The sequence below is a fragment of the Rhineura floridana genome, chromosome 4 (assembly GCF_030035675.1).
Source record: "Rhineura floridana isolate rRhiFlo1 chromosome 4, rRhiFlo1.hap2, whole genome shotgun sequence".
Classification (NCBI taxonomy): domain Eukaryota; kingdom Metazoa; phylum Chordata; class Lepidosauria; order Squamata; family Rhineuridae; genus Rhineura; species Rhineura floridana.
Genome location: NC_084483.1, coordinates 113339992 through 113355626, shown reverse-complemented (window position 1 = coordinate 113355626; position 15635 = coordinate 113339992). Strand labels below are relative to the sequence as shown.

Here is a 15635-nt window from a genome sequence, read left to right as displayed (position 1 = left end):
TATAAAGCAAGTGTCTTTTGGACACCTACTGAAGACCTTCCTCTTTGAGCAAGCCTTTTAAGTAGAGAATTTCTGAATCTGTTTCTGTGCTGGAATTGGTTTTAAATGCTTTTAACTGTATTATCGCTTGTGTGCTTGCCACCCTCAGCTCCTTTTGAAGTAAGGGTGGGATATAATTTTTAATAATAAAAAAAGTACCTAACCCCCTCTCCAAAGCAATTTTATGAAGGTGTTTTTCATTTATCACATGCACACCCATGCTGCTAATCAGCAGCAATACATAATTATACCAGGTCTCTATGCCTTTAAAATGAGGGGGGGGGAGAGAGAAAGAGATGAGGAACTGTTCCATGATATAAACATGAAAACAACATATGAAAGAATTTAGAAAGCCCAAGATGAACAATTCTACAGAAGCGTTTAAAAACATTATGGTCTCACAAAAAAAGGTGGAGCTATGAGCAACCACTTAGTGAGAAAAGTGAGTCTTTATTTTACTTGGATAATGGAGAATAATAATGGAGAATATTTGTAAAACAGATTTGTTCTAGGAAGAGAAATTTGAAATTATTTAGTATGTGTTTCATAGATTTGCTGTGCAACACCAGTTTCATCCATAAACACACCAGATTCAGGTCAGAGGATCTATTAGCCATATAGCACATGGATCCATATTTCTCACAACTTTCTAATTTACTGTTAAGTAGTGACAGCAGATTACTTATGATCTTTGGTTACCACTTCCTTAAAAGCTGCAATTTTAATCGAACTGCAATCTCTAGGGAAGATAAATTAAATTTGCAATAAAGGACACCACAGACATGGTACCTGGAGGTACAGAAATGACAAATCTATTTTGGCTATGAGGAGAGCAATCTAATGGGGAATGAGAAGTAAGAATCTGTGGCAGAATCACCATCAAATCCAGATTTGGCTTTGGACAGGCAGCTGTAGGGAAAGTATGCCAGCTCCAGGGCTGGTATATTTACCAACTCTTAGTTAGGGGTGTGCCAGGGGAATTGGAGGGCTTTGGATCCAAGGGAGAATATTGCCTCTCTTAATCCACCCTTACACACCTCTTTTTCTTCCCTACCAACACAGCATTGATGAGACAGGCTTCAAAGAGGCCTATGTGGGCAGACCTTCTCCCGTAGAAAGGGAAGATCACAATATCCTATGAACTCTGGCATGCCCTCCCAGGGACCTTAAGATACATATCCTAAAATGCTTAATAGTAATGCTTAAAATGCTCAAGTATGGCTTATCATGTTTACCTTCAGAAGAAAACTTGATTTTATCTTGATATTTGTGGCGATGGCCCTGACTAACAAAATAGCAGAGCTGAAGCACAGCTACCACTATACAGCCATAATCCAATTGCTTATGTAAATGTATTAATAGTTAAGTACAGTCACTTGAGAGGCAATTTGCAGATGCTTGCAAAGGATTTCCTTTGCTAGTTGTAGGCCATATGTCTCCTCTGATAAAACTGCCAAAGCTACTTAAGTAAAACCTTTATCATGATCTGTAAAACTTAGTGTAATGCATAACAATTAAATAAATAGCATTGTTCCCAAAAGGAAGTTCACTGTGTAATCTTAAATGATGAGGCTCCAATCAAGAAGCCAAGCAAGTTGATTCATTCTCTACTTCTAATTCACTATATTAAACCAATGTTTTAAATTTGCCAAAGCTGTTGTACCAATATGTTTCTGTGTCAAGCTATTTATTTCAGCTATGCTGTTTTTGTTTTTATTTGCTGTTTAACTATAATCGGTTATTTAATGTTGTATGCCACCTTGGGCAATTTTCCACTGGACAGGTGGCCTACAAATACTGTAAATAAAAAAAGTAAGGAATAAGATTATAAAAGAGATCCACACATATAGCAGGTCTTGTCCAAACAACTGCCATACTCATTAACACATTGCTGTGTATGAGCATAAAGAAGCAACTTTAGGCTTGCTGAAATCAACTAGATATAGAAGGGTCAATACACAAAAAGCTGCAGAGATAGTCAGGGAAGTATAAACAAAAGAGTTTTATTGAAAGTAATCTGAAAAGCAAATTTAGGACTGCAAGAATATTCCATGGTTCCTGACTAGACCAGCCTGGGGACAGACTGAAAAATAACTGAAACCTGGCTAAAATTGCTCCAAAATCTGGTATTTTGGATCTCCTCACACAGTCTCTTTCTCAAGCAGATTCCTTAACAGATCATTAGGAAAATCTGAGAAAACAGAGTTCTCTCTTTCCTTTTTCTACAGGCAATTATATAGCTTGGATGTCAGAGACATGCTCTACAAGAATCCCAAGTAATTCTGTGGATGCAACCGCATGGAAGTAGCAATGTCTGCTTCAGGGCATCCACAGATACTACTGCTGCTTCCTGTTGGTGATTCACACAAGTGGAATAGCTGGAAAATGTGCCGTTGTGACCATAACTGTACTGGGCAAGACATTACTTCTTCCACAAAGCTGCTACACAAGCAGCCATTTCACCAACGTCTAGGTAGCAACCTGGTAAAATGGATCCACAAACAAATCTGTTTTAGTTTTATAACCAAAAGTCAGGCATTTACTTTGTTATATCTCTTAAAGATATGCACAATCCTAATGTTCTACAAATGCCCCCAGGCACCAACTTGTGGAACTGACAATCTAGGAAGGACTGGAGCCACCAGAAACACCATGCCCTCGAGCCACAGTCCAGGATACCATTGCTAAAGGTATGGAAAGGTGCTGAGAGGTCCAGAAGAACCAACAGGGACCTACTTTCCCTGACCAGTTCCCCCTCATAGATTATCCATCATTGAAACCAAGACTGTTTCCATCTCAGACAAAAAAGTGGACTAAATGGATAATCTGCATCCACCCAGAGCTGCAACACCACCATGCTTTGAGTTTCTTGTCTATAAATTAAATATTAGAGACTATTGCCCTGCCTCTGGAGACCCGGCTCCTTAGAAACAAATGGTGCCAACAAGCTCAAGGAAAAGAAAAGCAGCTCTGAATCATGCTTTGCCTATACATCTGGAAACTCAAACCATGGTTGGTAGTCAGAACCATTAGCGAAAACTATGGTTTAATGTGATGATTAAATGGAGACACACCAGAAAATTAACCAGACACCAAGCGTTACATTAAGAGGAAAAAGCTAATTTGGAACATGAAGTATTATTTTATTGAATGCACCTTAATATAGTCAAGAACTTGCACTTAATGTTTTAAATTTAATATTAAACCATTATGTTAATAAATTGTTTATTTATTTAATTTATTAGATTTATATCCCACCCTTTCTCCCAGTAGGAGCCCAGGGTGGCAACTTATAGAAGTGCCTGATATGTAGTGAAATGAGTTGTAATTGATTTATTAAAAATGTATAGTCACGCATTTATGATGTATCTTTATTAGAATTATGTAGAGAGTTAATGAAAGATACTGTAAACTAGGTCACATTCACATCTTTTTCTTCAGCTTTCTTCCTTACACAATGTTAATTCTTCAGGACAATGAAGTACTCAGAAGAAACAAAGTTAAAAGATATTTTGGTGGGGAGGGAGGGAAAAACCAACTTCTGTTTGAATGAAAAGAATGAAGTTGCCACACGGCTCAAACCTGGCAACCTGAAGTTGCCACACAGCTCAAACCTGGCAACCAGTTCCATGTTCTTTTTGGCAAAGACAGAAGCTAAGAGGCAACAGAAGCTCCCAGGATATCACCAACCACATGAACATCTTTTATATTTCCTTAGTGAGAGAGAAAAAGGTTTCTCAAAGAAAAAATGTTAAGGCCTCTACCTATCTTGGTAGTATTTTCAGTCTGAAAATTTAACTCTAAGAATTCTAGTAAACTCTTTCCCCTCACTTCCTATGTTGTTAGAAATGAAGTCTTACATTGTACTTACATATAGTGCGAGAGTATACTTGCTTTTATTAATTTGCCACAATCTGATTTAACCTACAGAGCCCATAAAACACTCAATGGATCGGACCCCAAGTTTGTTCCGCCTGGCAGAATCATGGAAAAGGCGGACAGCCCTTCCTCAGCACTCTGTTGTGCCCCTGAAAAATCTACTCCAGAGGGTTAAGGAGCCATCCACAACTTTGGGGGTGGGTGGGCTGGAGGGGTAGGGGCAATCAGCAAAAGTTCCCTTCTTACTTCTGCAAGCAGAATCCTCCGTTCAATCTAAAGCCTTTTATGAACATATAACACCTGTTCTGGCCCACTTGCATTGGCTGCCTATATGTTTCCGGGCTCGATTCAAGGTGCTGGTTTTAACCTATAAAGCCTTACATGGCTTGGGACCACGATACTTGATGGAACGCCTCTCCTGATATGAACATACCCGTACACTGCGCTCAACATCGAAGGCCCTTCTCCGGGTGCCTACTCAGAGGGAATCCCGGAGGATGGTAAAAAGAAAAAGGGCCTTCTCAGTGGTGGCCCCCGAATTGTGGAATAATCTCCCTGATGAGGTACGCCTGGCGCCAACATTGTTGTCTTTTCGGCGCCAGGTTAAGACCTACCTCTTCTCCCAGGCATTCTAACATTTTAGCATTCTGTATTGTAGCATTTTAGTATTTTTAGTATTTTAATATTTTAGTTTAGTATAGGGCTTTTTTTGGAAATTCAATGAGTCATGTTTTTTTAAATTGCTTAACGTATGATTTTAAATTGTATGTTGATATTTTGATGTTGTGAACCGCCCAGAGAGCTTCGGCTATGGGGGGGTATAAAAATTTAATAAATAAATAAATAAAATAAATAAAAATGTGGAAGGTATAGTTAAAAATCCAAGCCATTATTTACAGTGCATTGCAAAAATAATCAGACCCCTGACCAATGCTCTCATATTACTCAATTACAAATAGTACATTGTAATTTTGTTCTGTATGATATTTTATTTTGAAACACTGAAACTCAAAATCAATTATTGTAAGGTGACATTGGTTTTACGTTGGGAAATATTTGTAAGAAACATAAAAAACTGAAACATTTCCCACTTATAACCTAGGCTGCATAGATAGTGCACAAGTTTAGAAAAATTTGGCAGTGGGAACAGAAGCCCAAGAATTAATAATCAAAAGTTTTAATTATCTCACAGCTACAAGGATTAAAGGCTTATTACAACTTGCTTGTACATCTTGTGAGCCACTAAGCCAAATACATCTAAATAGTTATGTACCATCAGTAATTTGACTGAGCCCCTTTTCTCCAGACTTTTACAGTTCTAACCAGACAGGAAAAACCAGGTGACTTTAAGCCCCTACTGGGCTTAATACAGCTTGTTGGCTGCATTTGACTTAGCAGAAAGTGTCTGTTGTGTAAGTCTGTTCTAGGAAGTTTCTATCCTTTACAAAAGCACACTATGTATTTTTCTGTGCTTGCAGGGCTGGTCTAGGACATTTTGCTACTTGAGGCAGCGTATCAACATTGCCCTTAATTCCTACAAAAGGCTGCTCTGCAAGCACATGAACAGACACACCCTGCCTGTTTCTTACTGGGGAGACAAATATTTGAAGGGCATCCTCTTTCCAAATGTCTGATAGTGGACATATAGAATGAGATATGAGATGGCCCATTTTTTAAAAAAAAATTAATCAAAAGCAAAAATGTGACACTCCTGTGTATGAGTATCTATGTGGGTCAGACATAGATCTAAATAACAGAAGCTGATTGACTGGTAGGTACTTTGAGATACATTTTCATGTGGGCTACAAATGCTTCTCAGCTGCTGTTACTGAAGCTGAATTCCAGGAGGAGGCTGCATCGGGCAGGAAAGCAAGAGAATCCAGACATATAGACTGGAGAGAGAAAATTTAAAAACCCAATGCCCATTCTATTCCTCCCTCTCCCATTTCCCTGCTGGGTTGGCATCTGCTTGCCATGTAGGAGTAAGCAACCAAAAGCACTGCCATTATCACCATTGGTTTTCCTTCTCTTCTTATTTCCTGCTGCTGTGCCCCCATCTCCTCTCCTCCAAGACATTAGGGGACAGGTGATTTGCAAGTGAGTTGTGCACAAAGCAAGCTAGAGAGTGACTGGGGCATACAGGACTGCAACCAGCTGCTGCCTTGAAAAGGCACCTCTCCAAGTTCCTAATCTGAAATGGTTGCATTAGTTTGCCTCATGGTAGAGCCAACTCACAAACCTGTGCAGAATCTACAGAACCTACACTGTGGACTGGGTCCAAAAATATACCCTTCTACATTAAGAAAATGCCATATAGAAGGGCTGTTTTATACCTCACCCTACTGTGTGAAAAAGTACCCATTATAATGAACAATGTAAAATATTAAAGCAGCAAATAATTCTTACCTTTCTCTGTTAAATTTTAGGGAGTGCAGTATAGCAGGCCTCTTCTGACGCAAGTTCCATAAGTGTAAGGTATCATCTGCCAAGGCACTCACAAGGGCTCCCTTAAAAGAAATTAGGGAGCTTTGTCAAGAGCAAAGTTTTTGAGGGTATTACAGTTTCTAGATTTTTAGAAAGATTAGAACTCACCAGAGCCATTCAAGTTATATTCAAAACCATTTAAAATATTTTGCATATCATTGCTCAGTTTTGCATCACAAAATGACAATGTATTCATCATTAAAGACAGGCAAGAGGTCTATTAGTTGTTGTTGTTGTTTTCTATTACATCAATTAGTTCCTATGACTACCCAGAGCCAGTTTTGGACAAGCCAGCAAAAGGTAATTTGCCACAAAATGGGAATAGAAGCTTTCAAATTCTTCCAACTTGTGCTCAAAAGAATGGGATAAGAATGCAAACCCAAGACTTGCACTAATAACAGCAAAACATGGTTTACAATTACATTTGAATGCAATGATTAGTGTAGCTAACAAAGTGTAAATATTCAAAAATAGGTGAACTGACAACTCATCATCCTACAGTTAGCTTAGTTGTAGCCTCTTGCGCTAAACAAATTGACTTCTACTTTAAACACATGCAATTTTTTATCTACTGAAAGAGTGATAACAACATTATTTTTAACATTTAATATTTCTGAACTATTTTACCACAAGTTGTATGCAAGACACTGGGCAAAACCAAACAAAGCAGTATGTACAACAAGCTTACCAACCTCATTGATCAGAAACTGAAGCTGGATTACCGCAGCACCACTGTCATGCTGGCAATAGCATTCAACGCCTGGTCGACCAAAACTGACATTAGTTTAATTAAGGAATATGGCTGCATGTAAATATGCATATGAAACAAAGGAGTTACACCAAACTTTCTATTCACTATTATGCCAAACAACAGCTTCTACATTCATTTGTCATCATTTTTTCATTCATCATTTTATTTGTATGCCGCCTTAACACAAAAAAGTATACTCAAGGCAGCTTCCAGCAAGGTGAACAGAAATACATCTCAAAAACAATCGCAAAAACAATTTCCTAATAACAAAACTAAAACAGTAACATAACAAATGTAACAGCAAGCAAAAACAACTTTTCAATATTATAAGCATAATAAAACAATCTTTACAAAACAAAGAAGTAGTAATCATTAATCATCCTCCCCGCCTCTAAGGAAACCCATCTACTATATTTCCTACAAAAATTCATTATTCTGAACAGAGGCTTGTTTTAGAGGGACTGCTGAGGCAAAGCCTCAGCATCACCACAGTCTCTCTGTAAGCAGAGGTGTGGACCCCTTCCCTTTAATACAGGTGTAGGCTTCCAAAATTACTCTCGGGTAAAAGGCACAGGGCAGGTCTTCTCCCAGGCTGGCAGAGTTTCTGCAGAGAATTTCTTACCAGGCTCTGGTAACTCCTTACATTGTCAGTTATATCCTAATGCAACCTTTCATAGAACTCACACTGGAAATCAGCAAGCTCAAGACAAATTTCCCTATCGTTTGTTTAGGAATGGAATACTAGTTCATACTTGGAAGTTTGATATTGAGCCTGGTTCAAATTAAAGCCTCAGCTTAGCTGAGATGAAGATTTGCTCACATAGGACCACTGTTGCATGAGTACTTATTATTTATTTTATTATTATTTATTAAATTTATATACCGCCCGACTAGCGATAGCTCTCTGGGCGGTGAACATAAAATAGTATAAAAATACAATGAATAACAAAATAATATTAAAATACAATCAACAATACAATAAACATTATTAAAATTAGATCAATGTAACTTAAAATGCTTCAGAGAATAGGAAGGTTTTGACCTGGCGCCGGAAGGAGAGCAGAGTCGGCGCCAGGCGTACTTCCTCAGGGAGACTGTTCCATAGTTCGGGGGCCACCACTGAGAAGGCCCTAGATCTTGTCATCACCCTCCGGGCCTCCCTGTGAGTTGGAACCCGGAGGAGGGCCTTCGTAGCAGAACGTAGTGCACGGGCCGGTTCATATCGGAAGAGGCGTTCCGCAAGGTATCGTGGTCCCGCACCGTATAAGGCTTTATAGGTTAATACCAACACTTTGAATCTAGCCCGGAAACATATTGGCAACCAGTGCAAGCTGGCCAGAACAGGTGTTATATGCTCGGACCGCTTGGTCCTTGTCAGCAATCTGGCCGCTGCATTTTGCACTAGTTGTAGCTTCCGAACTGTCTTCAAAGGTAGCCCCACGTAAAGCGCATTACAGTAATCCAAACGTGAGGTTACCAGAGCATGTACCACTGATGTTAGGTCCTCTTTACTCAAATAGGGACGTAGCTGGGCTACCAACCGAAGTTGGTAAAACGCATTCCTAACCACTGAGGCTACTTGAGCCTCAAGTGAGAGGGAAGAGTCTAAAAAGACTCCCAGACTACAAACCCGGTCCTTTAGGGGGAGTGTAACCCCGTCCAGGACAGGGTATATATCCACCATCCGATCAGAGAACCCGTCCACCAACAGCATCTCAGTCTTGTCTGGATTGAGCTTCAGTTTGTTAACTCTCATCCAGTCCATTGTCGAGGCCAGGCAACGGTTCAGCAAATCGACAGCCTCACCTGAAGAAGATGAAAAGGAGAAGTAGAGCTGCGTGTCATCAGCATACTGATGACAACGCACTCCAAAACTCCTGATGACCTCTCCCAACGGCTTCATGTAGATATTAAAAAGCAGGGGGGACAAAACTGACCCCTGCGGGACCCCATATTGGAGAGCCCGCGGTGTCGAGCAATGTTCCCCAAGCACTACCTTCTGGAGACGACCCGCCAAGTAGGAGCGGAACCACTGCCAAGCAGTACCTCCAACTCCCAACTCCGCGAGCCTCTTACTTAACCATAAGAAAATGAAATGTAATGAACTTTATAACATTTCTAATGGTCACTGCCTGAGTAAGATAAATTGATAGATTAAGACTCCACTCCATACTGGAAGAACATTTTTCATTTCTTAAATTAAAGGAATTTGGCAGTTAAGCAAAAAAAAAATACTTGTTGCTGTTTTACTTCTTCTGTATTATTTGTATTGTAGCCAATTTGTTTTAGTTTTCTGTAAGCAACCTCAAGTCTTTGCAGAGCTGGGATATAAATATTTTCAACAATAAATAAGCAAGTAAAGAGTGTGTATTCTTCCTACATGCTATATAATGATGTGTTTGAAAAATGCAAAGGTCTACAAGAAACCTAGAATTTACCCTGTTTTATTGTGGCCAAATCATACCTTCTCCCCAAATCCTTCACCACATATGGGGAGACAAAGTGTGTGGACTTTCACCCTATTTCAACCAGGAGCCAAGTAACGAATGGATAGCTCACTAGCATTAATTGTTATTTCTGTCCTCTTCTACTCAATGAGTACTCTGGTTGTTCACAAATACATTTAAAACACAGCGTTTTAAACTTGTGGTTTTTAATAATAACTAAAGATAGCAGTCACAAAATCTATAAACCACAGCAGAGCTAAATATAAAAGCCTGCTTGAATAAAATGTTTTCAAATTACAATCTAAAAAGTGAGAAATGGTATGTATGAAGAACTACAGTCACAAATCAGCTCCAACTACAAGCCCTTTTTCTTCCCAGTTTGGTTCCAAAGGGTATATTTAGAGTAAAGTATCTGTTACATGCAAACATCCCAATTGCCCTTTTTTCAGTGGCAGGCAAGGGATATTTAATCCCCCTGCCCATTGTTTTTTAAAATTATTATTGGTATTTCTATACCACCCACTAAATCAATAAAAATACTGCAGCAGCACAAAATCAGTATAAAGTCACATAAAGCTGCCTAAGATTAATAAAAACAGCACTAAAACCCCACTGAGGGAGGACAGGGAATGATAGGTCTACGAACTAAAAACATTGTTTAAAAGGCCTGAGAAAACAAGGTAATCATCTGTCATCAGAAGGATGCTAATGTAGGTGCCAAGCAAACTTCTCTGGAGGAAGTATTCCATACCCGGGTGCTACCACTCAAAGGCCCTCTCCCAAGTAACCATCTCCCTCATTAGGCCATGGGAACCTAAAGAAGGATCTCTAATGAAGACCTTAAGGTCCTGATACGCATATATTGGAGAAAGCAATCTTTCAGGTATCCTGGCTCCAAGTTATTTACAACTTTAAATATTAATACTTGTACTCTGAATTTATTTTACTGATTTTATTTAACAAAATTTATATACCACTTACTTGTAATAAAACCTCTAAGCAGTTTATAAAAAGAATAAAACATTAAAGTTATCAATTAAAGACAATTAAAACAGGTATTAAAAACATTCAAAAGGGGCCTAAAAAGAGACTAGAAACAAGTACAGATGACTGGAGTGATATACTGATATCTACCAATCCCCATTAATAATCTTGTTGCTCTGTTTTGGGCCAGCTGAAGTTTCCAGACTATATTCAAAGGCAGCTCCAAATATAATGTATTTCAGTAATCCAAACTGAGGGTTACCAAAGCATGGATAACTGTTGCAAGGCTCTCTCTCTGCAGTCTCAAAGTAACTGCTCCCAAAGTGGCTTTTCAGACCAAAAAAGACAAAAGAAAAGTGAAAATGTATTGGGCTACTGCCATGCACACATGTGCAAAAATGTTTTGTCTGGTTTCTCTTTTGCACTTTTCTATTGTAAGAAACTGTGACTACTTTCTACAGGAAAGATACAAATTTCAGTAAACAAATCCATCAATACTTTCATAGCTGTCACCACCACTATATAACAATTATTGTTTCCCTCTGATACATAGCCACAATGTTCTTCATCAAGTTTTGCTGTTGTTATGTGCCTTCAAGTCGATTACAACTTATTGCAACCCTATGAATCAGTGACCTCCAACAGCATCTGTTGTGAATCACCCTGTTCAGATCTTGTAAGGTCAGGTCTGTGGCTTCCTTTATGGTATCAATCCATCTCTTCTTTGGTCTTCCTCTTTTTCTACTCCCTTGTTTTTTCCATTATTGTCTTTTCTACTAAATCATGTCTTCTCATTATGTGTCCAAAGTATGATAACATCAGTTTCATCATTTTAGCTTCTAATGATAGTTCTCATTTAATTTGTTCTAACACCCAATTTTTTTTTTGCAGTCCATGATATGTGCAAAGCTCTCCTCCAACACATTTCAAATGAGTTGATTTTTCTCTTATCCGCTTTTTTCACTGTCCAACTTTCACTTCCATAGAGATCGGGAACACCATGGTCTGAATGATCCTGACTTTAGTGTTCAGTGATACATCTTTGCATTTGAGGACCATTTTTAGTTCTCTCATAGCTGCCCTCCCCAGGCCTAGCCTTCTTCTTCTGATTTCTTTACTATTGTCTCCATTTTTAGAGTTTCTCAAGTCATCCAGAGGTCTTTCCCTCTTTTTAACTAGAGGTATTGTCTTTTTGCATTCTTCCCTGATCATGTCTCTGACTTCAGTCCATAGTTCTTCTGGTTCTCTATCAACTGTTTAAAGCCTCAAATCTGTTCCTTAGTTTATATTTTTCTGGGATGGTATTTAAATTGTATTTTGGTATTAAGATTGCTTTCTTCTTCTTCTTCTTCTTCTTTAGCTTTACTCTTATTTTCGATATTACCAGTTCATGATCTGTACCGCAGTCTGCTCATGGTCTTGTATTCACTGAAAGTATGGAACTTCTCCATCTTTTGCTATCAATTATATAATCAATTTGATTCCTATCGTGACCATTTGGTGATGTCCACGTGTACAGTCATCTTTTTGGTTGCTCAAAAAACGTGCTTGCGAGAAACAAATTATTGGCTTCACAGAATTCGATAAGTCTTCTGCTTCATTTTTGTCTCCTAAGCCCCATTTCTCCACAATTCCTACTTTTCTGTTCCCTACTTTTGCATTCCAGTCCCCCATGACTATCAGCACATCTTGTTTTCTTGTGTGATCAATTTCTTCCTGTACTTCTGCAGAAAATCTCTCCAATTCCTCTTCTTCTGCATTTGCCGTTGGAGCATAGACTTGGATGATGGTCATGTTAATAACTTTCCCATTAAATCTCATTGATATCACTCGCTCAGACCTTGTGCTATAGCTCTTGTTTTTGCTGCATCACTTCTTACTATTAAAACAACGCTTTTCTTCTTAATTTCTTATTTCCTGCATAAAATATTTTGTAATTGCCTGATGGAAAATGTCCCATTCCCATTCATTTTAATTCACTCACGCCAAGTATTGTAATGTTGATACGTTCCATTTCTTGCTTGACAATTTCTAACTTTCCTTGGTTCATGCTTCTCACATTCCATGTTCCTATTGTGTGCGTCGTACAACTCCAGACTCTCCTTTTGCATCTGTGTACATCAGCCTCTGGGCTTCCTTTTGGCTTTGACCCAGTTGCGTCAGTCACAGCACTACTCGTACTTGTCCGTTGTTCTTCCCCAGTAGCTCATTGAGTGCCTTCTGACCTGGAGATCACATCTTGCAGCACTATCTTGTGTTGCATTTTGGATAATCTGTTCATAGGTTTTTTGTGGTAAGAGGTATTCAGAAGTGGTTAACCATTGCCTTCCTCTAAGTCTGGTGTCTCAGCTTTGAACATTCCGCGTTGGGTGACCCTGTTAGGAGTCTAGCCTCTTGGTCTAGACTCCTGACAGCATTGCTCTCAGCTTCTTCAACACTCTCAAACCCCCTCACCATGTTACAGTGTGCATCCTAAACAAATACTGTTCTGTATGTCAATGTCAATATATCTGAGTAACTAATTAAAATATGGGTTCTAAAACACGAGCACAAATTAATTAGATTTTGTCCCTAACACATTAATGTCTCAAGTAATAACTGAAGTATACCATACACAACTGGCGAGAGTGTATGTGTGTAGGAGACGGGGAGCACTCAATAGCAAAAACTGGTCAAAATGTAATCCTAATTCACTAATAGTCAAAAAACCTTACAATTTAAGAACGCACCTATACCCAACAGATATTTCTTTCACTTTAAAAAGCAGGGCAATTGGGCAGCTAGAGTGAATGTAGGAGACCTGACCTTATCTCTCAGATATTGTACTGCCCTACAAGTTTGCAAAAATGCAAACAATTTGTGTTGGTCTTTCTCAGTCCAATCCACTTCCTGTGTAGCTTGGAAGAATTTGGTAACATGGGCATATGGTGAGTGGTGGCAACACCTGCCACCTCCAAAGATGGAGAATTGTATGTTTGTATGTTTATTGGTGGTGGTCTTACTTTGTTTCTTTCCTCTGTTACTAGTATTTCTAACCTAGAAAATTATATTTCTCTCATGATTCATCCTAGAAATCTGTGTTAAATTTATTTTTATTAATTTCAAAGACTTTTTATTGGTCAATGTCATATGATGGTGAAGACAGCCTTTTGTGTTTCAAACTGGAGGTTACGTTCAATTGGCCAAGATGCATGTGTTCAGCCTGCTATGCTTAAATTACTCCACTTAAGGAAAGGTGGGCACGGTCAATTAAAAACATAGAGCACACCTAGAAATTTGCTAGAATATATTTCACCTCCCACTGTTATATCTTGTGCGAACAGAGACAACTCCTCATGTCCACTGGAGACTATTCTGCAGAATAGTCAGTGCCATTATTCCACAATTGGTGTTGCTATACTTCACATATTCACAGAATCAGAAGCAAAAGAAAATAATTTACTATAGGAAACGTTACTAAAATTGCAAAGTAAATCATACATATTTAAAGTGACTATCTGAACTATATCAACTGTCTTAATATTGTTGCTTCCACCCTGCTAAAACAAGATCAGCACAGCACATGTCTTGTTTTGGTTATTTGGGCTGATTGCAGGTGTTGCCACCACTCACCATATGCTCAGAGGCATATGTTGCCAAATTCTTCCAAGCTGCACAGAAAATGGATTGGCCTGTGAAAGACCAACCCAAATTGTGTTTGCATTTTTACAAATTTGCAAGGCAGTAGAGGGGGGAGGGGAGGAGGAAGGCAGGTTTGAACATTTGCATACTTAGTGAGTTCAGTGGGATTTACTCCTGTGCAATCATGTTTAGGATAGGTACAACTGACCATGGGGAAGGAGAAGGGGGAGGGAGGGAGGGAGGGTTGGAGTGGATAGGGGAGAAGGAAGAGGGCAAGGGAGGAAGAAGGGGAAAGGAAGGGAGAGGAGAAGGAGGGAAAAGGCAGGTCTTATCATTTGCATGCTTACTGAGTTCAATGGGCTTTCCTCCTGTACAATCATGGTTAGGATAGGTAAAGCTGACCAAGGGGGAGGAGGAAGCGAGAAAAGAGGAAAGGAGGGAGTGGAAAGGGGCAGAAGAGGATGGGGAAGAAGGAGATTGGAAGGGGAGGGGAAGGGAGGGGATAGGAGAAAGGAGGAAGGGAGGACAGGTTTGATCATTTGCATGCTTTTTGAGTTCAATAGGATTTACTCCTGTATAATCATGCTTAGGATAGGTGAAACTGACCTAGAGAGGAGCAAAGAGGGGGAGGGGAGATTGGGTGGGTACTGAGCAGAGGGAAAGCCCTTTCCTTTCCAAAAGGAAAACATTGTGAACAATATCATTTTTCAGCGTTTCGCCCATCTTTTTATTTACAGCAAGCACATGGAGTGTCCCACCCAAATTTAAACCAAAGCTGTCACTGGCCACATCCACACCAGACCTCTATTTTCACTTTAGACAGTCATGGCTTCCCCAAAAGGATCCTGGGAAATGTAGTTAGTGAATGGTGCTAAGCACTGGTAGGCAACACCCTGTTCCCCTCACAGAGCTTCAATCAGAGCAGCTGATTGTTAAACCACTCTGGCCACTGGAGCTCTGTCAGGGGAACAGGGTATCTCCTAACAACTCTCAGCACCCTTCACAAACTTCACTTCCCAGGATCCTTTGGGGGAAGCCATGACTGTCTAAAGTGAAAATAAAGTGGGTATCGCACCATGATTAGCCAGGCCAAACAGCTGTGAGTCTGACTTTTTGAATATTTAACTCTTTTGTGTATTGCCATGAATATTTAGAGGGTTGTTAAACAAGTGTTTCTGAGTTCAAGATTGTTTTGCAAGGTTTTGTTTTGAAATGAGCTTATGGGAAGCGGCAGTATGGCATAGGTGGTATTTTCTATTTAACATTGCAGAATGCAAAAAATCTGTGCTAGCTACAGTATACAGCCACTCTGGTGGCTGTATAATAATGCTATTAATGAAAGGAAGCCGTCAACAAAATGCCATAGAGAGTTTAATTATTGGGCCACTCTTGTTACCTTATATTAAGGGTGTGTCAGCTAAATCGTACTC

The 15635-nt window shown here is 39.4% G+C and overlaps 1 protein-coding gene across 6 annotated transcripts in view; it reads right to left on the bottom strand.

The window, feature by feature from the left end:
• Positions 1-15635, bottom strand: part of STXBP5 (syntaxin binding protein 5) — a 251237-nt gene that overhangs the window by 197981 nt on the left and 37621 nt on the right. For all 6 annotated transcript variants that reach the window (XM_061624073.1, XM_061624075.1, XM_061624077.1 and 3 more), the window contains exons 3-4: positions 7095-7176; positions 6325-6425 (exon numbers count right to left, since the gene is read on the bottom strand). In XM_061624073.1, coding sequence (XP_061480057.1) covers positions 6325-6425; positions 7095-7176 — 183 coding nt within the window. The remainder of the gene's footprint in view (positions 1-6324; positions 6426-7094; positions 7177-15635) is intronic.